This window comes from Chiloscyllium punctatum, chromosome 4 (assembly GCF_047496795.1).
Source record: "Chiloscyllium punctatum isolate Juve2018m chromosome 4, sChiPun1.3, whole genome shotgun sequence".
Lineage (NCBI taxonomy): Eukaryota > Metazoa > Chordata > Chondrichthyes > Orectolobiformes > Hemiscylliidae > Chiloscyllium > Chiloscyllium punctatum.
In genome coordinates, this window is record NC_092742.1 from 51,428,999 (window position 1) to 51,452,629 (window position 23,631).

A 23,631-nucleotide genomic window follows, 5' to 3' on the forward strand; every position below is an offset into this window, starting at 1 on the left:
CCAGCATTTGTTGCACATCTCTAATTACCCCTGAATTTAGTAGCTTGCAAGGCATTTCAGAACCTAGTTAAGGGTCAACCACATTGTATCAAGTCTGTAGTTACATGTAGGCCAGAATGGGTCTGGGTATTTTCTTGCTTTAAGGACATCAGTGAACCAGATAGGTTTTTAGTAATAATCAATACCAGCTTAATGAACACTATAACTAGTCTAGTTTTGCAATTCTAGATTTTTTTCTAATTTCAAATTCCACCAGCTGTCAAGCTAGAATCATAGAATCCTTACAGTGTTGAAGCAGGCCATTCAGCCCATCAAATCCATACTGACCCTCCAAAGAGCATCCCAACCAGACACATCCTCCTACCCTATCTCTGTAACTCCCTATTTCCCATAGCCAATCCACATAACCTGAGCATTTTTGGACAGAGAGGAAACCAGAGCACCTGGAAGAAACCCACACAGACATGGCCAGAATGTGCAACTCAACATAGTTGCCTGAAGAATCAAACCCAAGCCCCTGGTGCTATCAGGCATCAGTGCTAACCACTGAGCCATTGTGCCATTCCAGCTAGGATTTGACCCCATTTCCTCAGAACATTTGTAGGTCAACTTGATTATTAGTCCAGCAACATCAATATTACACTGATATTTTGATACATGCTAAAGATTAAACATAAAATACTGTAAATACTCAGTGGATCAGCTAGCATCTGTAGAGAATGTTTCTAGTCAATAACTCTTCATCAGCACTGCATCAAGTGTCCTCCCAATAACAATTTATCTGCCCAGACGCTGCCTGAAGTGTTGGGATTTAAGATTGTACAGTTAACTCTGGTAAGATTACAATTCATAAATAGAGTTACATAATTAAAAGTTAGTTTAATAAGTGCCGAGAAGGAAACCAACTATGTATACATAGCACCAATGATCTAATGAAACATCTCACGGCACTTGTGTGTCCCTCTCGCTGTGTGCACGTCCGTCCGCGTGTGTGTGTGTGTGTGTGTGTGTGTCCCTCTCACTGTGTGCACGTCCATGTGTGTGTGTGTGTGTGTGTGTGTCCCTCTCACTGTGTGGATCATCAATTAACTTTCACAATTTGACTTTAAAATACCAGAAAATTTCATGGACTTAAATTTAAAAAGGACAAATCTTTAGCTAAAACAGATGGTGTAATCTCCTGAATAGGTTGAGCCAAGCTCAGGAGCCCATCAATAAACAGGGGCACCCTGAAAAGAACATTGAAACTCAATGCATATCTTCCAGTTTATTCAGATCTTTCCGGAAACTTTACATTGGGATGAAAGGTTATATGCAGAGTACTCAGCTTGGGAAAGCCAACAGCAGACTCAGGAAAATAAAGATGGACTGTTATCAAGTTTGAATGAGCATTTTCTTTCATTCAATAACACCTTGGAATTGACTCTTCATTTTTGACCTGGAGAACTAAGTTTAATTGAAGCTTGTCAAGCTCTGTGCTAAAACTGGAAAATAACATGTTTATTGCGACTGATTGCAATTGGATTCTGAGCAATAGGAGAGAGACAAGGAAGAAGAGATTTTTGAACAAGAACTGAAAGCCTCTCTTTAAACCTCAAGTTCAGACACTAGCTGATTAAAAAGAACTTGAGATAATAGCAATGATTCAATTAGGATAGGATTTTGAGACACCTGCAGTTTTATTATTATGGAGAAAATAAAATCACAGCTGAACAGTTGGACTCAGGTCTTTTTATTCTTACCTCACAAAGACTCTAAACCAAATTGCAACTGCCTTTACCTGTTATCTGTACCAAATACCTGCCCCCACCATGCCCATTACTTTGTAAACTGTGTTTTTGTGTTTGCTGTCACATTTTACCTTTTTACTTTCAGGTAATAAAACTGCATTCTCTTTCTTCAATGATACCTTGGAAATGATTCCCCTTCATTTTTGATCTGGCTTACTAAATTTAATTAAAGCGTGTTAGCTCTGTGCTAAAGGGGAAAAAAGAAGACATTTGTTGCAACTGATTGTAATAGGATTTTGAAAAAAAAGACCAGCTGTGATCCCCCCTCAGCTGGTTGAACCATAGGAACATAATAAAACAAAATAGGAAACTGAACTACATCAGGCATTTGGTCAGATGACCAGAAGCACAGATGTCATTGAATCGTAAAGGAGGACTTGTGTGTGTGTGTGTTTGGGAGGTGGGGAGAGAAGAGCTGTAGGAAGGTTATTCCTAGCTTTGGAACTATGCAGCTGAATATCTCTTAAGTTATGGGGCTTAAGGAGGCAATATAGATATACTGGAGCAAGTTGGTGAAGGAATTTAAAATAATGATCAGAATTTTAAAATCAAGATACTGTTTTACTAGGACTTAGCGTAGAGGAATGATAAGGAAATAAATCTCAGGCAGTTAAAATGATGACCACAGAGATTTAGGTAGCCACAAGCTTACTGAGTGTAGACTGTGAAAGACCAGCCAGTAGCAGATTGGAAAAGTCCACTCTAGAGATTACAAAGGCACAAGATGTTCAGAAGCAGACAAACTGAGACAGGGCCAAAGTAGGGCATGGTTACAGAAGTGGAAATAGGCAGACTTAGTGATGGCACAAATGTAAGGTCTGTAGCTAATCTTGCAATCATATGTGACAATCAGGAGCAGGGGTCAAAAGCAGCATCTTGAGCTGTCCCATTATTTAATTGGAGGATATTTCTGCTCATCTAGTTTTGATTGTTAGATAAGCAACCTGATATTTTAGCAACAGTGTGGTGTCATGAGAGAAAGAAATAAACTCAAGGTGGCTTTAGAATCCTCAACAAGTGGGTTGTAGCAGAACTTTACAAAATTGTGTTTTAATAGATAAATAATTTGAGTTATTCTTTTCATTTTTCCATTTCAACAGTTCAAGATCTTCCTAACCTCTTTTCTAATATACCCACTGTACCTCTGGAAAGAATTCAAAACAAATTCTTTGGAATGAGAAACATTTTGCAATGACTTGATGAGTATTGGGTATTTCATATCATTAATGAAATACATGTTATTGCTGAAAAAAAGGCACATATTGTTAAAGTTTTCATCTTGCACTGATCAGGACAATTTACAATCAGCACTGTCATCTCATACAGTATCAATGTTGTTTTTCCTTTAATCTAGCATTTATTATTTAGTCCTGATGCGTGCAAAACAAATCGCTTCAACAAATATATATTTCTTTAGCAATACTCAATTCTGAACTACTGGTCGATAATTTAAAATACGTAATTCAACATGTGTGCACAGTGATTATATATATATAATATTAAAGGAATGCGCTTTACTGGGCTGAATGATAATTTTTCAATCCTACTTTTCAAATTTTTCTAGACAACTCTTAAACATGTTAAAATACATTCTCAAGTTTGTGTACAGGAACTGAAATTCTCACTCTTAATCAGTATTGGAGGGAGGATATGTAGAAAAGATCAAAGAGGGACTGTCACTGCAATGATTGCAATGGGTTCAGCCAGGTGGACCTCATAGAACTTGACTTCCTGACTAGACCAAATTAACAGCCTCAGTCAGGGTTCTCTGGCTGACAGAGATAAACATGAAAGTCAAAGGTTTTGTGCACTCTTGAGACGTGGCTCTGAGGAAGCTGGATTAGTGACAAGGACTTTCCACACGTGAATAATGGGTGACTTGGTGACAGGATGCTGCCTCTATGGAATTATTTCACGGACTCTTCAATTAGACTTGTTAAAAATCAACTGGAAAGAATGAGTATCTAATTTTTGCTTACATAGTGAAGTTTGAATAGGCAGGATAAATTATGCAGTTTTTCTGATGCAAAGGAATTTCAGTTGAGTCCAGCATTGAATAGCTTAATAATCATCATTTTTCACTTTACCTGTTAGTGTGAGAGTTGTTATGCATAAACCAGCTTCGATTGTTGTCAACATACATTGCCCAGGCTTTATCATCCTTTCCTAACATGACATCTTTCAAGACATCTATACGGGCCACACCAAATGCAGGGTCAGGATGGTTGTCATAGCGGTCAATACTCAGCTCCCAGTAATGGATACCTCGGGAAAATCCAGTGTTTCCTAGTACTACTCTGTCATCATAGCTGTTGCAGGTAACAGTGAGGTTGTCATTAGAGAACAGAATGTCAGGATGAGCTGAACCTGAATCAAAACCAAACCAGGCAACTGAAAAAGAAAATAGAATATTATACTTAATATGAATACATCATATAGAATAAGACAAGAGACCTTTTGGTAAATTTGCATACAATCTGACAAAACAAGAATCTCACACTTCTAAAAGAAACTAAAAACCACCAAAAGACCAAGATTGAACCTTTCCTTTATGGAGGTAAATTTAGGCCATTTCTTATTACTAGGACGAAAGTGGTATTGCAAGAGCACAGGAAACCAGTATTATGGTAGTCTTTGTTCTAATTTTCCTAACAAATAATCAAAGCAACCACATACATATTTTCATTACTTCACACACGTCTGATTTGGAATCATATTGCCAGTCTTTCATTCTTGAAGTGCAAAAATCCTGGCACTCTTCATAACAGCACTGTCCTTGTACTCACTGGTTTGCAGTGGTTATGGAGGTGGGAGAGATAGGGCCCAGTCAGACAGAATGACAGGAAGTCATAGGGATGAATAACACTATGCTCAGGAGAAAAATAAAAGAAAAGCTGATAAGGGCAATTAAAGCAACAAAGGCTGGTCTTGTTCCTGACGTCGACATCCCAAAGAAGGTGGCATTCCAACCTGGTTTCAAAACCATCAACTCAACAACTTATCTATTAGCTTTCTGTCTTTGCAATCTACCAGCTACTAGCCCCATAGAAAGTTCTTGACCAAATTGTCAAAAATCTACTGTTATGTTCTTATTCTTTTTTGCACACCAACTTCCTCCATGCAGAGCCCCTATCCCTCCAATCTAGGGTCTATCTTTCTGTATCCTGCCACATTTCCAAACATCCTTCATTCTGACTTTCCCAACAGCCTCTTTCCTGCCTGACCTCTGATCTTTCAATCCCCACACCCTACCCCAGCCTTTCACTTTTCCTAATCCCCATTTAATAATCCTTCTCTTGTCATAACTCCCTCTGTTCCAACTGAATCTATTGTCACACTCCTGAATTCCAGTTTCCTACAATCTAGTCCACTGATCTGGTAGACGTCCACTGGAAGAATTCCCTGGCTGGGAAGTGTAGAAATGGGGTTATAAAAAGTATGGGTGCAAGCACCACCCACAATCAACAATAAAATTAATACAACTGTCCCCACTCAGCTCAGCAAGAACTTATTGGCAAGTTTGGACAGGTCTGTCAGTGAATTACATGCCTCAATATTGGCATCCCAGATTGCCAGAAGCTACAGGCCAATCAAAGCTTCTGATTCCAAAAGTCCTCTGGCTGAGGCCTATTCCTCAGAGGATTAACTTAAAAATCACACAACACCAGGTTATAAGTCCAACAAGGCTATTTGGACGAAGGAGCAGCGCTCCAAAAGCTTGTACTTCCAAAAAACCTGGTGTATTATAACTTGGTGTCATGAGATTCTTAACTTTATCCACCCCAGTCCAACGCGAGCACCTCCACATCATGGCAACCAGTTCTCTATCAATGTCAATACATTACCTCAGATATCATAGCTTTAATTTTCCTTACAAATCTCCTGTGTGGAACCTTGTCAAAAGCCTTTTGAAAGTCCAGATGCACAACATCTACTGATTCACCATTGTCTACTCTACTGGTCACATCCTCAAAAAAGTCCAGAAGATTTGTCAAGTGTAATATCCCTTTAGTGAATCCATGCTGACTAGGACCAATTTTGTCACCGCTTTCCAAATACTTAGTTATTACATCCTTAATGACTGACTCCAGCATTTTCCCCATCACCGATGTCAGGTTAACCAGCCTATATTTTATCCCATCTCTGGTATAATTCTGAAACAGCTTTATCCAGAACCACAAAGGAGATGCTCTGTAACAAACACAAGGGGAACTCTGAAGAAAAGTCACAATGGACTCAAAACTATTAAGTTTTTTCCTCCACACATGCTGTCAGATCCACTGAGTTTCTCAAATATTTTCTGAGTTTGTTTCAGATTTCTAGTATTTGCAGTATTTTTATTTTATTCAAATGGCATCTTTTGTAGCTGGGATTGTGATGATATATCCCTTCTTGTCACCTCTGCAGCCTTTGACGAAGTCCACCATTCTATTCCAACATGTGTTCTCTGTTATACAGCTGCTGTCATTTGACTCCATTTTTACAGCCACAGGATTGCTAGCAAAAATACATATTCTTATCTCTGCCCAATTTCCTCTAGAATACCCCAGTTATCCTTGACCTTTTCCTCTTTGTACAAGTTTCTACAAGTTTCCTCTTCACAAAATGTGATGAAATAGGGCAAAATGTTTACTGATTGGACCTGCATGGACGTTTCCCCGTATGGTGGAATTTTCAACTCCACTGCAGTGCCAATGATGACTTGACAGTCACCTCAGCAGGTAACTATATGACAGGAATGTTAGTGCCAATGAGAATTAGGCATGGTTAGATCAGGGAAGATGATCACAAAGGAACATACTGTCTTCATTAAAAGAAAATTGAGAGCTCATAAAGCTAAGTTCTCACATTATGCTTAATCGGAAAATATGACTAATACTTCACAATACACAGAATTATGACATTTCATGGAGATAATCCTTTACTAAAGACTGCATCAATATATATACAATGTTTAAACTGAATATCACAAAATAAACATAATATGTACACTTTATGACCAGAGGTTGTCAAATATTTTACATATTTTCTTTAATTATTGACTACTTCCTATAATTGACTTAGAATTATGAAGCAAAAACACTATTTTCTCCAGCAAACCACTTCCTTCAAGAGATTTTTTGGCTCGTCCAAGTGATTTTTGCTTATGACAATGACAAGATGATGAAGGAGAATATATGATGCTTTGTAAAGGGCAGATCACATTTCCTTGTTGTAACAATTATAGATGTTATGATTAATTTTGGTGTTTTAGATCAGTATCATTTTGACCTTCCTTGTATTCTAAAACTGACATAACATGGAATGACAGGCTGTTTCCACAATTAGTATTATAAGTTTTAGCATACATCTCACACTTGAATTAAATATTTGTAAAAACGTATGGAATACAAAACAGAAATCTGAAGCCCACAAATTAAAAATATATCAGTTTTGTACAAAAGGTGGCTAATTAGACTAATCCAGGAAATTGAAATGATACAAAGGCAGTATTTCTAGTGCGAGGGGGTAAAATAAGGCCATGTAATAGAATATAAATTAGCTTAAAAATTAGATGTATCTTGAAAATCCCTAGAGATGTTACATTTCTCAACATGGAGAGAGAGAACAAGAAGTGAAAAGAATCACACATGGAACTCAGAATACCAGGAGTGTGGATGAGAATGGAGGATATTTCTTTCCTCAATAAGCAAATTATCTACTTTTATGCGCAATAGAAAGTATAAAGTGAAACAACTTAGATTTTCATTGCCCGTTTAATGTAGTAAAACATTTTAATGTGCTTAACAAGATTCATTATCAATAAAAATATTTTTTAACCAAGCCACATGAGAACAAGGAATACTGAATACACTTTTATGTATTCTCATTTTTCCTCACCACAAACCCTTACATTTTCCACAGCAAATAAATTAGTTTATCTCCCAATGTTGCTCTGTTTGGAATTAGCTTTTTTTATTCCGAAAGTACCAATCCATTAACTGTGATTCTCCTAATACCATGTAAATTACTGGTGTGAATCTGAAATCCTACAGATTCACCATAAAACACTAATTTGTGTTGCGCTGCTGCATCTGTCTTACAGTTCTATGCTGAGATGCTTCCAGTTAGTTTATGTTTTAGATTCCAAAACAGTTATCTTAAGTTTTATGTCTCATTAAGCAAGTGACTGATCACAAATGTTATGCCACAAAAGATATTTAAGACTTACATTTCAGCTTAACAATTTAACATTTTTTTATTTGTTCATGGGATCTAGGCTAAGCCAGCATTTATTGCCAATTCCTACTTAGGATTGAGAAAGTGGTGGTGAGCTTTTCCTGAATTGCTGCAGTCTTTTGGATGTGGGGACACCCTACGATACTGCTCAGAAGGAAGTTTAGGATTTTGACCCAGTGACAGTGAAGGAACAGCAAGATAGTTCCAAGTCAGCTTGGAACTCAATTGTTAACAACACAGTGAGTTTTGAGAAGATTTATAGCTCAGGTTGAGGTTCTGGATGTAGGTTTGCTCGCTGAGCTGGAAGTTTCAGTTTCAGACAATTTGTCACCATACTAGGTAACATCATCAGTGAGCCCCCGGATGAAGCACTGTGGTATGGCCCACTTTTTATTTATGTGTTTAGGCTTCCTTGGGTTGGTGACGTTATTTCCTGTGGCAACATCATTTCTTGCGGTGACATAATTTCCTGTTCTTTTTCTCAGGAGGCAGTAAATCCTAGGACAAGCCAAACAGAGACACACGCGAGAACTCCTTGAAGCATGGCATTCCAACTGGAACTCTATCAACAAACATAATGACTTGAATCCCATTTACCGACCCTGAGAAAAAGAACAGGAAATGACGTCACCACAAGAAATGACGTCACCACAAGAAATGACGTCACCAACCCAAGGAAACCTAAACACAAATAAAAGGTGGGCCATACCACCGATGCTTCATCCAGAGGCTCACTGATGATGTTACCTAGTATGGTGGCAAATCGTCTGAAACCGAAACTTTGCTCGCTGAGCTGGAAGGTAACAACACAGCTAAAATTAGCCAACTTTAACTTAGAATTCTACTAACTGAGTGGAATTAAAATAAATATTCACATAACTAAAATAATCATAATCAAATAAAATAATCATGGCATTGATGCCTGATATCACAAGTAGTTCCTTGGGTTTTAAGTCATATAGATACAAGGGCAAAGGACAATAAGCTGTACATTTTACAACCAGCTATCAGAATAAGTTTAATATCAGGTTTGAAAGATGCTCTGTTTTAACAGCAAAATCCACCCACAGATTAAATTTATAACAGAACACAATGCTTCTTTACTGATGTGACACCATCTGTAGAAATCTTGCCTGCAGGAAAAGTTTTAATGAATATATAAAATGGAAAAGGTGGGCTAAAGTGGACGTAGGTTCCTTGCAGGATGAGTAAGGGTAATTAATATCGGCTAATGCTAAAATGGCTGAGGCCTTGAATAATTATTTTATATCAGTCTTCACAATGGAAGATGTGTCTAACATGCCAAAGAATGATGTTAAGGATACAATGTGAGGTGAGGACCTCAATTCAATTGTTATCACTAAAGGGGTAATGTTGAGCAAATCTGAGGGGCTAAAGGTATATAAATCCCCTGGTCCTGATGGAATGCACCCCAGGGTGCCTGTGCAGAGGACGTGGAGGGTCTGCAGAGAGATTTAGATAGGTTAAGTGAGTGACCCAGGATCTGGAAGATGGGAGTACAATGTTGGTAAATGTGAAGTTATCTACTTTGGAAGGAAAAATAGCAGGTCAGAGTATTATTTAAATGATGAACGATTGCAGCATTCTGTTGTGCAGAGGGACTTAGGCGTGCTCGTTCATGAATCACTAAAAGTTGATTTGCAGGTGAAACAGGTAACCAGGAAGGCAAACAGAACATTGGCTTTCATTGCTGGAGAGATTGAATATAAGAGCAGGGAGATTCTGCTGCAAATGTACAAGGTGTTGGTGAGGCCGCATCTGAAGTATTGTGCGCTGTTCTGGTCTCCTTATTTGAGGAAGGATATACTGGCTTTGAGTGATACAGAGGTGGTTCACCAGGTTGACTTTGGAGATGAAACATATAAAATTATGAAAGGGATAGGTAAGATAGAGGCAAGCAAGTTATTTCTGCTAGTGGGTGAGACTAGGGCTAGGGGACATGGCCTCGAGCTTAAGGGGAGTAGATTTAGGACAGAGATGAGGAGGAAACGGCTTTCCCCAGAGAGTAGTGAATCTACGGAATTCTCTGCCCAAGGAAGCAGTAGAGGCAGCTTCACTAATATATTTAAGACACAGTTAGATGGGGTTTTGCATATTAGGGGAATTTCAAGTTACGAGGATAATGCAGGCAGGAGGAGCTGAGGCGATGGATAGATCAGCCATAATCTTAATGAATTGCGGAGCAGGCTCAACAGGTCAAATAGCCTACTCCTGCTTCTATTACTATGAAACGATGAAATCTGGCAGATTACCAACCTCCCATCAGTACACTGGCTCAGAAAGACAAAGTAAATATTGTTCTTCAGGAATTGAATCCATAGTTAGTTTCTTTGTATACAGTGTAAAGGAGGCAGTTATTGGCAAGTTATGCAACCATATTTTAGCTACGAGTTTTGTGGCAACTGAGGATCAACAATTTGCACATTGTAGAGCTAAAAGACAAGAAGCCTCCAGAGGTCGTTAGTGCTTAAACTGCTGCTCTGTCACAAGCCAATGCTAAAATCATTTTGAAAAGCTTCTTCCTTCTTCTGTTGAATCATTAAATATTATTTTTTGCACCCAATGTTTATACCAACCAATTTTACATCAAACAAATCGGAGTAAAACACTTCAAATATTGTATGATGAACCTCAAACTAACCTGAGAAAATCATACAATTTTAATATTTCTAGTTCCCAATTTCTACCCTGATCAGAGAGAACAGCTAGGTGGTAGACAGTATGTACCAGAGTTCAGAAAGACATGCAATACTGTCACAAAACATTACACAGGATACTCCCATATGATTAATGGCAAACAGTTAGGTAAGCCTGAATTGTCATTGGAATATTTCTTTGCTTCTACAATGTTTGTTTCTTGCATATCTCCAATTTTCATTGCTCCATCTTTCAGGGCCACGCCTTTAGCAGACAATGGTCTAAGCTCTGGAATTTTAAATATGATTTATCCTCACCTTTACAGATTTGATAAGAACGATTGTATACATTATAATGGCATAAAATGTTCTACTGTAACACTGCAGTAAAGGATATTCATTTTTACAATGTTTGAAGTTAGTTTCTTATGATTTATTTGACCAACAAACTACATTGATTAATTTTCAGATTTACTTACAGGTTGCAAATACATTTACAATTTCTTGACGGTTACATGCCGAAACAAAAAACAATTAATCAATCTTTCACTTTACTCACTTTTAGAAACAAAAACAGTTGAATTCATGCTTAGTCTCTCGGTGCAGCTACGTAAAAATATACTTAGTAGTTCTTTGTAAGGAACTCATCTAATACATAGCTTTTGTTTTATGAAGCCAATAGCAAAGAATAAATCATAACAACACCTTCATATGCAATATACACCATGACCACAGCTTTTACTTTGCATAAGTACTATTCTTGAATAAAATAAGTCTTTTTTCAGAACAGTCTCTATAATCAAACAATGATATGAACTGGAAAAGTGACTGTAGATTACTGTTCAATAACAACTTAGTAGCAACAACAACAACTGTCCATGCATTTTAAGAGTAATGATATTAAAAATATTCTAAACATCTTCATATTTCTCTTTAAAAAATTTAAACAAAAAATTATTAAGCAATGAAAACATGTAATGATTTCACAAGTGAACACTGAGGAATGTAGTTAAAACCTGCAGTTTCACCTTATGATGCCTATTAATAATGTGACAAAGTTTTGACAAAAATAAACAGCAAAACCTAATTGTAAAAATCATGAATAGTCTGTCTTCTATATCCTGAAATTACTGCTTACCTTCTGGATTTAACGTAAGCATGAGAATCAATGCAAAACTTGAATTATTCTAGTACACGGCAGATAAATTTGGTATCCAAGAAAAGCCGAAACAAAATGCTATCTTTAAAAAAAGAGCATAACATGTCAGAAAGTAAATGATATAAAATAAAAGATCCCCTTTTCAGGATATACTTTAGATTGACAGTGTTTTTCAGGTATTGCATTTATTGAGTGATGCGACATAGGCTATTTTATATTTGGTCACAACATTTCAAGTCAAACACATACAGGCAACAATACTATGGGATAGTGTAAATGCCTAAGCATTTTTGGAAGTCATATAACATAATTTGCACTCCTAAAGCACAGGAGAATCAAAAACAAGGAATGTATAGTGTTTTGTTTGCAATTTGTTCTTGGAATGGGAGTGGCTGGGCAGGTAGCATAGTTTGAAACAGCAAAATTCTAGAGATCAGATAAGGTAGGGATGGCAAATTTTGAGTGTGCGTGTTTGTTTATTTATTTGTGTACGCACACATAGGGAGGGGAATGTCTAGGGTTTAGTCGTTGGACTCTTAATCCAGAACTCAAGTAATGTTGTGGGTGCCTGGGTTCAAATCCTGCCATGATAAATGGTGGAATTTGAATTCAATTTTAAAAATCTGAAATTAAGAATTTAGTAATGATCCTGAAACCATTATCGAATGTCTGAAAAAAACCATCTGGCTCCATTAATGTCCTCTGGGGAAAGAAACTGTCATCTTTACCTGATCTTATCAATACCTTGGTGGCAAGGTGGCTCAATAGTTAGCACAGCTGCCTCATAGCCAGGGACCCAGGTTCAATTCTACCCTTGGATGACTATATGGAGTTGCACATTCTCCCATGTCTGCGTGGGTTTCCTCTGGGTGCTCCAGTTTCCTTCTCAGAATCCAAAAACGTGCAGATTGGGTGGATTGACCATGCTAAATTGCCCATAGTATCTAGGGATGGGCAGGCTAGGTGGATTAGCCATAGGAAATACAGGGTTACAGGGATTGGGGAGTTGCTGTGTGGGTATCCTTGGAGGGTTGGTGTGGACTCGATGAGTTGAATGGCCTGCTTCCACATTGTAGGGATTCTATTTCATGATTCTGTATGTGACTTCAGGACCACAGCAAGGTGGTTGACTCTTAACTACCCTCTGGGCAATTAGGGATGAGCAATTAATGCTGGCCTAGCCAGCAAGACCCATATCATGCAAATTAAGTTTTAAAAAGTTGGGTTTACAATCTTGGCTTTTGCTTTCGGACAATGCATGTTGGTCAGTCCATTTAAACATCCAAATGTCAATATTGTATTGCAACGCAATGCACAATAAATACTGTGGAGCCTACAATGGCTAGTTGTAGCCTTTCTTAGTTAAAGGATTTTAATCTAACTTCTATTTTTAGGGTCTGTCATAGTTGTGTTTTAATCACTGGCTGTAGTAACCTGGATACAGAAGGGCTTATGTCTGAAACGTCAATTCTCCTGCTCCTCGGATGCTGCCTGACCTGTTGTGCTTTTCCAGCACCACACTCTCAACTACATAGTGATCTGTTTGCTTCACAACATAGTTTTGTTCTTTTTGGCATAAGTGTTAAAAACCGTCTCATGTAGACTAGCACTCATAGTATCAACATAGTCCATGGCAGAACTTTCCATCTTACTTGGTTTCCAGTGTGACAATACTATGGCTTTGAGAGGTGTATTTTGTCCTGTTCTTTTTTTTAAATGAAGTTGAGACAGAGATTATGAGTGGTCTGTTCCAAGCTAATAAACAAGCTTGGGGTTTTAGAAAAAGCTGGAACAATAGAAGCAGCTTGAATAGGTGAAATCAGGTTCCCACAGAACCAAGGTTTTAGTTCAGCTTTTGGAGGATGTTAGATTTTTTTGGAAGCTCATTGTCAAAGCTGCTACATCTGTCTCTCTTTGCTATAACTAAAAGCTGGAGTTCTCTGTTGCCAGAATTACATGTGAGACAATCTCTTTTACTGAATTTGCCTTTGTCAAAAGTGGTGTTTATGGGATGTTGCTGTTTAGTAGTTAAATAATCTATTATTCTGTTAAGTTTTCTAATAGAGTTAAGGTATTCCAAATTCTTCTTTGTTTTGTTTGCATTTTAATTAGAAGGTAAGAATAAACTATGTTTTGCTTAAAGCCACATAGTGCAATTAATCAAATTACATCTGGATATACAGCACCTTACACTTGCCTTTAAATAAACTAAATATTAGGGCCTAGGCTATCTCTTTGATATATTTGAGGGGCGTCCATAACACCAGATGTTGTAAATTAGTTTTTCCTTTATCATCACAAGGAAAAAAAACTAAAATCCATGTGGCAGTACCCTAGAGTAGTTACACCATGTGGATATACTTTTGGAAAGCTTTGCATATGCAAAGATTATTTGACAGAATATTTATGAAAGTTGTCTTATTTCATTTCTTACTTCAAGTGTGTATGCTATTTTCAAGATGACACGAAGATACAGTCCACAAATGTCTCCACTGTCAATTAACTGACCAATGTCAACAAGCATTATTTTTACATATAACTTGTGAAAACACTTTCTCGAGAGGGGCAGAAGAGAGGCTTATTGGAAGTAAGGAATTGCCAGGCAGGAGAAGACCAAAATTTGCTGGTTATCTAACATCCTGTAGTCATCGTGTATAATAATTGGGTTCCGTTGATCAGATCAATCAAAGAATCTGCAGAGGACTTAAACATAAGTTGAGGAAACACCCCCAAGTTGTGGCAAGCTCTGGGAATCATATGTACAAAGTTGTCTCTTTCTCGTATGTACATTATCATCTTGAACTTGAAATCAGTAGTTGTGCATCAAATTTTAAAAAATGTAATACTCTACATACACAAGCAACTTAGATTTCTGTATGGACTCTGGAGGCAAGACTCTCCAGAAAGCTTACTTTAATTTGAAAATTTCAACTTTTTTTGGACTATCCATTTTTACATACATAAAATATGTACACAAAAAAACATGCTCCTACAATGATTGAGCTCATCCAATGAGTAGCTAAGCCATACAGACTAAGACACTCAGTTAAACTGCCACTCTGCAGTCAGCTCACAGCTAGCCAAAACCAGTCAGCCAGTAACCAGAAGCTAACAATCTGCCACAAGCCAAAATGCAGTCAGCCATCATACACCACCAGTCAACGAAAGCCATAAATCAGACAGCTTGTAGCCAGCACCAGGAATTACCCAATCATTCTAGAAGCCAGTTAGTCATCTACCAGTAGTCATTTGCTACGCTACAGCCAGCAGCTAGTTAATCCATGATCAGACTCTTACTATTTTGCCTCAGGCATGGGGAATCACTGGAATTCAAATGCCCATGTCACTGAAGGACTGAGGAAGATTCACAACCAAAGATCTGAGTGCATTGCCAATTCTTGCATTTTATATATTGTCTTTCATAACATCAATAAGTCCCTAAATACTTGACAGTCAATGAAGTACTTTTGAAATTCAGTCAGTTTTAATGTGGAAAAAGCAGAACCACGAAATGCTGCCACATCCATTTCAAGCCCCCATCCAATCAACACTTTAGCACAAACCAAAAGAGAAAATGCTGGAAAATCAAAGTAGCTTTGACAAAGGGTTAGTTAGACTCGAATCGTCAGCTCTTTTCTCTTCTTACAGATGCTGCCAGACCTGCTGAGATTTTCCAGCATTTTCTCTTTTGGTTCCAGATTCCAGCATCCGCAGTAATTTGCTTTTATCCAACACTTTAGCACATATGAGCAATTTATTTGGTTAGCTTTGTTGTCCTCGTAGTCTAAATGGTTATCACACTTCTGAGAGGTTAATAGCTCTCTAATACTGGCAGTACCATTGGGAATGGTCCAGTTCTGGTACTGCAGGGAGCCTGAGCTATAAGATGTCTGGCAGGCACATTGCAGTCAGTCAGTGAAGTCCTATTTGTGGTTGGGGAAAAATTGTTAATATTACGAACAGATGAGTCTCTTCATCAGTTTGCAGCACTTGCCTCCAAGGTTTTTCTCATAAGCATGGCTACCCTTGTAGGAGAGGGTCACCTCACAAAAAGACCACAGGTATACCTGCTGGTTTCTCGCATGATAGTAGCTACATGCATACTGGGAATGGTAGAATGAGGCCCTTATGTGACCATTTATGGATCTCAATTGACTTTTAGGCAGGAAACCAGCCTTGATACTTCTAATTCTGGATTTAATCAGGGGAGTCACCACTCCACAGTTTTGTGCCTGATTAAACATCAATTTATTTGCTAAAGGCTCTAGAATAGGACTCGAAGCTCAGAACCTTCAGACCTCAAAGGGGGCAACAAAAATGCAAATGAAAACCAGGCTTTTCTGATTTTGCTTCAAAGCCAATCATCTCAGTTTCATTTTATCCGGCTGCTTTTGAAAACCTGTTCCTTGTTTTGGCTGCATTCAAACAGCATAAAATATGACATTTTAATCTGCTTGTTGCTTTCGCTGTGGTATAGCTTTTGGCCATAAAGTACTTAATTCCAGCACATTTGCATTTAATTCTTTTCATCACCCATTGCTGATGGTGGTATATGTGTTGAGCTTGGTTATAAATCTGTTGTCATACGTGGTGGGCTGCAGTCCTCTAGGGAAGATGCCTTGACCTGCAGAACAGGGCTAACCTCCGCAAATCCACCTTCTTCCCATCAATTAGTTGGTCAGGGTTTGCATCTCCATTGTGATTCTGCAGCACAGCTTTGTTTTTCTCTGAGTGGGGATCCTTTGACTTTCTTTTTATTGGAATTTTCTCCTTCTTCCCTTCCCTGTCTTGGCAAAGGTATACAAACATTTAAGAATAGTTTTGAAAGCATTTTAAGACAGTATTGTTTGTGTAAGAGTTAGCATGCTACTTTAATTTAAAGGTGATGAAAAGAGCCAGCCTGCTGTTTAAATAAACATTTGGTTGGTTAACCTCAAACATTTGTTTGCTCCCAAGAATACAAATGGAAAACAGATAGAGAACAGACGAAAGTCATAACTTAGACAACAGTCAAGAAAAAATTACTTTGGCAGACACTACTCCAGGATAATGGTGTTGTTAACTTGCATTTTGAATGGTATTCTTCAGTTGTTAATATTATTTAGCTATGTTATTTAGCATGGAATTAAATGCTTAGCAAATCTGGGACTGGACTTATGAGTATTTGTTACTCAAATCTTGCTGTTGCAAGACCAATAAAGAAAGTTCAGTTTGGTGCTCACAAAAGGCTGGACGGCCCCATAACTGGCAGGACCAAAGTTGTGATTGCATGTTGGTTCGATAGGTAACAGTACCCATGTTAATTTTATATTGTGAAGCTTCTGTTCATTTTGTTCTGAACAGATAATTTAAACATCTTTAATTTCTCTAAATTTCAACTGGCGTTTTTGCAGCATGTGCTTTATGCAAATAGGAAACAGTATTATGTTTAGGAATATATATTTCTTCATTATATTTAAAAATCTCATCTGCAAGAAGTGCTTACATTTAATATTTTCTTTGCTCCTTTGTGGACCTCCTTGGTCCAAATAACAACAATCATTGTATTTCAAAAGTACTTTATCACATTAAACATGGGCAAAATTTTGAACAATGTGTTAAGACAATTCATAAATGCAAGATGTGTATGCTTATGGATATTCATGAACATACTTAAAAAAGCATTAGCTAGCTATTTCGTTGCAAGGGCAATCTATAAAATCAAATTTTTCCTTACTTGATATCCACATGACTAGTTTCCAGTAAGGATCATAAAACTGCAATTAAGAATAGAAATCCTGACTCAATTTCCTACTTCTTACTATTTCTTAATTGGAATACATTAAGAGTAACTGCACCATCCTTATTGCTAGCCTGGCTGCAGCTAACTGAGTCAGCACAGATCACAGTCAAGCTTGAAACCCTTCAGCACAGTAACACCACTGAATCATCAGGAGTATTCCCAGAGAAACAACTTTCTCAATGCATTGTTAATTAAGATTGTATTAACTCCATTCTCATCTTAGTTCTGATCACAAAAATGAGCAATCATTCCTGCATTTGAAAACTTGGCTAAAGATATTTTTAATCATCCCATTCAGCCACACCTCTGGAGCAGGTGGGACTTGAACCCGGGAGTGTTGGCTCAGAGGTAGGGATATTACCACTGCTCCATAAAAGCTTTAAGACTTGGCTTATATGCTAACTACATAACATTTGATACATTTATTCTTAATGTGTCACAAGATGGCTTACAACATTTCTAGCTACCTGCACAGTTTGGTCATAGAAAGCCTGCAAACAAAATGCTTAGTATAATCTAACAAGTTATTAACAAAGGAATGAAACACACAATTCAGGATCGCTATGCACTTGCAAGCTCCAAAACAGTACAATCTTGGAATTATACAATATTTTATTTTTCTATTCCACTACACGTTTGATTAACAATATTCCTATGTCCTTTTCACATTTAATACCTGTAATTACAATTCAACAGCAGACAAACAAACAAATAAGCAGTGACCAGGCCACTGAAGCAAGACATTTAGAATAGTGACTAACTTACACTGATTGTATGGACAGGTGGTATCTGCAAAATACAACAGGGATTTCTTTAGAAAAAAGTCTTCCAACGCTTAGCAAATCAAATACACGAAACTAATACATTTAGCTTTGCAGAGAGTTTAAGAAAAGATGTTGTAATGTTAAGTGTCCGTAGCATAAAATACATAATGCAACTGGTTTCATTACACAGTTTAACTTTAAAAATATTTTACATTTGCAAATACAATCAAACCTACAGGCTAACATTCCTTAAGTACAAGGCATTAACTTTCTAAAACTTTACAAAGCTTTCTATACAATCCATGAATACCTGGGAAACTGTATATGATAATTTATCATAACCTATATTTTGCAAAGATGTGTATTTTAATAATTTTATACATTAATATTTGACTTTATAAAACACAGCTTCCTATTTATTTTAGAGTGCATGTGTCTACAAATAAAAACATAATGTTTAAGATATTCTTAAAGTATCTGTGATGAAGCCTCACCCTCTGAAGTCTGCAGGACAAGTGTCTTGCTGTAAGGACCCACTCCTGACTTGTTGAAAGCTTTCACTCGGGAACTGTAAGTGCTGTTGAAATGTAGCCCATCAACAGTGCACATGGTTTCTTTTCCTACATACACCTCCTGTTCATGAAAATCAGAAACAAATTAATTTTGGCCTGTGTACGAAGAAAACTTAATTACCGATTGTGTGTGTCTTGTTCTCTGCCCATTATGTACAATGAGTGGATAAAGTTAGAAATATGTTTTTGAGAAATTTCAGTAACCCAATGTATATCATTAACCATGATTTTGAATTTTGTACCTATATCTGCTATATTCTTTCTCATGCTGTCAGCAGCTTTATTCCGTGTACAAATAAGTAACAGCTCTACAATACAGACATATTTAAATTCAAATGTTACATTTCAATGGATCCATTAAAAAAGAAAAACTGTCATAAGTTCAAGTACAACTTTCAATTGCCTTTGCCATCGTGATTTTAAAACCTTCCTAATACAAACGAAAGAGTAGAAATATGAATGTGCGGTACTACAATATAAAGCAGTTCATATCCTAAAGATATTTGAGTGCATAAGCTCCAAATTAAAGTGAGGTAACTTTCCAGAAAAGCAACAAACGGTACTTACCTGATCTCAATAAGAACATTCAGTAGACTTTTGATAAGGTCCCACATAAGAAATTAATATGTAAAATTAAAGCACATGTGTTTGGGATAATGTACTGACACAAGTAGAGAACCGGTTGACAGACAGGAAAGAGTAGGAATAAACGGGTCTTTTTCCCAATGGCAGACAGTGGCCAGTGAGGTACTGCAGTGGGCAGTGGTTGAATCCCAGCTATTCATAACAATCATTTAGAGAAGGGCAGTTAATGTAATATCTCCAAGTTTGCAGACGAGATGGAGGGGTGAGCGGTGTGCAGGATTCAGTATGATTTTGACAAATTGAGTAAGTGAGCAAATGCATGGCAGATGAAGTATGTGGATAAATGAGGTTTATCAATTTTGGTAGCAAAAACAGGAAGACAGATTATTATGTGTATGGCTGTAGATTGGGAAAGATGGCAATGCACTGAAATCTGGGTGTCCTTGTATACCAGTCTCTGAAAGCAAGTGGTGAAGAAGGCAAATGGGCTTTCATTTGAGAGGAATTAGGGATGTATTGCTGCAATTATACAGGGCCTTGGTGAGACCATGCCTGAAATATTGCGTGTAGTTTGGTCCCATTATCTGAGGAAAGATGTTCTAGCTATGGACAGAGTGCAACAAAGGTTTATCAAACTGATTCCTGGGATGATCAAACTGAATTATGGAGATACTGGATCCTCTAGACTTTAGAAGAATGATTGGGGAATGTCATACAAGCCTATAAAATTCAAACAGGACTAGACAGGGTAAATACAGGAAGGATGTCCCTGATGACCAGGGAGTCCAACACCCAGGGGTCACAGTTCAAGGATATGGGTAGGCCATTTAGGACTGAGATAAAGAGAAATTCATTCACGCACAGAATGGTGAGCCAGTGGAATAATCTGTTACAGAAAGCGGTTGAAGCCAAAGCATTGAATATTTTGAAGAAGGGTTTTGAATGGCCCTTTGCCATTCCTAGTTTCTATGTTTCAATGTAATTTTTATGGTAAATATTATCTGATCAGTTTTAATTGGTAATTAATGTCTCTTTAGTTACATCTAATTTCACATTAGTTGTAGTTATGGTACGAATACAAAATTACAATATGTTGGATTTTAATTCAGAAAATGCCTTGCTTAGTATAACTATAGTATGGCATACATAGAGAATCTACCCATAATCATTCCCAACAAAAAAGAAATTCAACCATTCAGAAATCGAAATGTCTGGACTTTTGCCAAACAAATAAACAAAATCAATAATTCAACAGTAATCGACTATCTAAATGTTATAAGAAAACGATACATAAAAAATACAAATGAATAGAGAAATTATTTGCAACTGGTTGTAGAAAGCAATTACAGGTTTCAGTTCTGAGACTGAAAAGTGGTTACATGTGGAATGTAAATAAAAATCAGTGATTGCTGTTAAGACAAGGTTGTTTAAAAAAAAAGACTGTTTCTCTCTCCACAAAGTTTGCCAGATTTTCTGAGTATTTCAGGTAATTAGTTCTTTTTTCAAAAAACACCTTGCCTCTATTGCTATACAATACCTAATTAAGAACTGTATTGATTTGTTGGCCTTTTAGAGAAAAGCAACTAAAACCATCATCTAGTAAAGTCTGCATACAAACCAAAGACTAAAGCTTTTATGAAAAATCTTCAGTTTGTCCCTCTGATTCCATATTCCCTCTGTAACTTTTATTGCATGTGTTCTGCATTATAACAATTCACACAAACTCAAACAAGGACTGAGCATGGAGTAAGATGAGAATAAAAGATAGCCCAAAGCAAGGTTGTCTACTGTACTATACTGCATACACTGAAGCTACAAATCTTTACACAACCTTTCATCTGTATTATCCTACTGATCAATTAGTATTCATTTAAAGCCTGAGAGATTTCCTTTTAACATAGTTTATTTAAATAAAATGCTGAACCAAGTCCTTTCTCAGCCATATTTTAATTTAGTAATGATTGCTGTTTGCATCACAAGAATTACTGAAGGACATATCCCTTTGAGTTTTGCATTTTTATTCAACAGGTACCTTTTCACAGTGGAGAACATAGAATCCCTATACTGTGGAAACAGACCCTTCAGCCCAGCAAGTCCACACCGAGCCTCCGAACAGTATCCCACCCAGATCCATTCCTCTATTACTGTACATTTACTCCTGACTAATGCACCTAACCTACAGAACCCTGAACACTATGGGCAGTTTAGCATAGTCAATTCACCTGACCTGCACATCTTTGGACTGTGAAAAAAGATTGGCGCACCTGGGAGGAAAGCCACGCAGACATGGGGAGAATGTGTAGACTCCACACAGACAGTCACCCAAGGTTGGGATCAAACCCAGGTCCCCGGCGCTGTGCGACTGCAGTGCTAACCACTGTGCCGCCGTGGTAATATTTACATTGCACAGAACATATATGTGTTGTGTTAATGGAAAGAGTTTGGCATATTAATTTTGGAGAAAATTGCATGCTTACTAAAAAGAAAAGCTTAAACACATTTACCTTGTTAAATTTAATTTATGCTTTGCATGCTTTAGGAGAAGGAGCATATTTAGTATGAATTCTGAAGAGATATGTAATCCTGATTAATTTTTGAATGCAGCACTAGTTTGGCATTGCTGCTAATCTATAAAAATCACTGGTTATTTTCTGGAGTCATGAAGATATACAGCAAGGAAACAGACCGTTTAGTCCAACTTGTCCATGCCAACCAGATATCCGAAGTAAATCTAGCCACATTTGTCAGCATTTGGCCCATATGTTTCTAAATCCTTCCTATTTGTATACTCATCCAGATGCCTCTTAAACGTTATGATTGTACCAGCCTTCACCACTTCCTCTGGCAGCTTATTCCATTCACTCACTACCCTCAGCATGAAAAAGGTGCTTCTTAGATCCCTTTTGAATCTTTCCCCATTCACTTTAAACCCATGCCTGCTAGTTTTGGACTCCCCCACTCGAGGAACAGACCTTGTCTATTTATCCTATCCATGCCCCTCATGACTGTATAAACATCTAAAAGGTCACCCCTCAGTCTGACGCTCCAGGAAAAATGATCCCAGTCAATTTAGACTCTCCCCAGCCCCAGCCTGTTCAGCCTCTCCCTATAGCTCAAACCCTCCAACCCTGGCAATATCCTTGTAAATCTTTTCTGAACCCTTTCAAGTTTCACAACATCTTTCCTATAGAAGAGTCCGTAGAATTGTATGCAGTATTTTAAAAGTGGTATCACCAATGATCTGAACAGCTGCAATATGACATCCCAACTCTTGTACTCAGTGGACTGACCAATGAAGGCAAGCATGCTAAACATTGCCCTCACTATTCTAACCAGCTGCAACTCCACTTTCAAGGAACTATGCCCCTGCACTCCAAGGTCTCTTTGTTCAGCAACACACCCCCAAAGCCTTACCACTAAGTGTATAAGTCCTGCCCTGATTTGCCTTTCCAAAATACAGCACCTTACATTTATCTAAATTAAACCTCATCTGCCACTTCTCAGCCCATTGGTCCATCTGATCAAGATCCCATTGTACTCTGAGATAACCTTCTTTGCTGTCTACTACACCTCTAATTTTGGTGTTGTCTACAAACTTACTAACTCTACCTCTTATGCTCACATCCAAATAATTTCTATAAATTACAAAAAGCAGTGGATCCTGCATCGAACCTTGTGTCACAGCGCTAGTTACAGGCCTCCAGTCTGAAAAGCAACCCTCCAGCACCACCCTCTGTCTTCTATATTCGAGCCAGTTCTGTATCCAAATAGCTAGTTGTTCCTTTATTCCATAGTGATCTAACTTTGCTGACCAGTCTACCATGAGGAACCTTGACAAACACTTTACTGAAGTCCATATAGATCATATCCACTGCTCTGCCTTCATCAACTTTCTTTGTTACTTCTTCAAAAAAACTCAAATCAAGTTTGTAAGACAATTCCCCACACACAAAACCATGTTGACTATTCCTTGCCTTTCCAAATGCATGTTAATCCTGTCCCTCAGGATTTCCCATCAACAACTTGCCCACCATAGAGTTCTAAAGTACACCAGATCAGGTCCCAGGGATTTATCCATTTCTTTGCATTTTAAGACATCCAGC

The 23,631-nt window shown here is 37.6% G+C and overlaps 1 protein-coding gene across 7 annotated transcripts in view; it reads right to left on the reverse strand.

Annotated features, from left to right (window-relative positions):
• The window catches only part of trim9 (tripartite motif containing 9), a 102,485-nt gene that overhangs the window by 12,555 nt on the left and 66,299 nt on the right, over window positions 1-23,631 (reverse strand). For 2 of the 7 annotated variants that reach the window (XM_072568691.1, XM_072568690.1), the window contains exons 7-9: window positions 18,866-19,004; window positions 18,373-18,396; window positions 3,878-4,181 (exon numbers count right to left, since the gene is read on the reverse strand). In XM_072568691.1, coding sequence (XP_072424792.1) covers window positions 3,878-4,181; window positions 18,373-18,396; window positions 18,866-19,004 — 467 coding nt within the window. Of the gene's footprint in view, window positions 1-3,877; window positions 4,182-11,077; window positions 16,613-17,541; window positions 17,582-18,372; window positions 18,397-18,865; window positions 19,005-23,631 lie in introns of those variants that run through there. The other 5 variants (XM_072568693.1, XM_072568692.1, XM_072568696.1 and 2 more) reach the window with 4 other exon arrangements.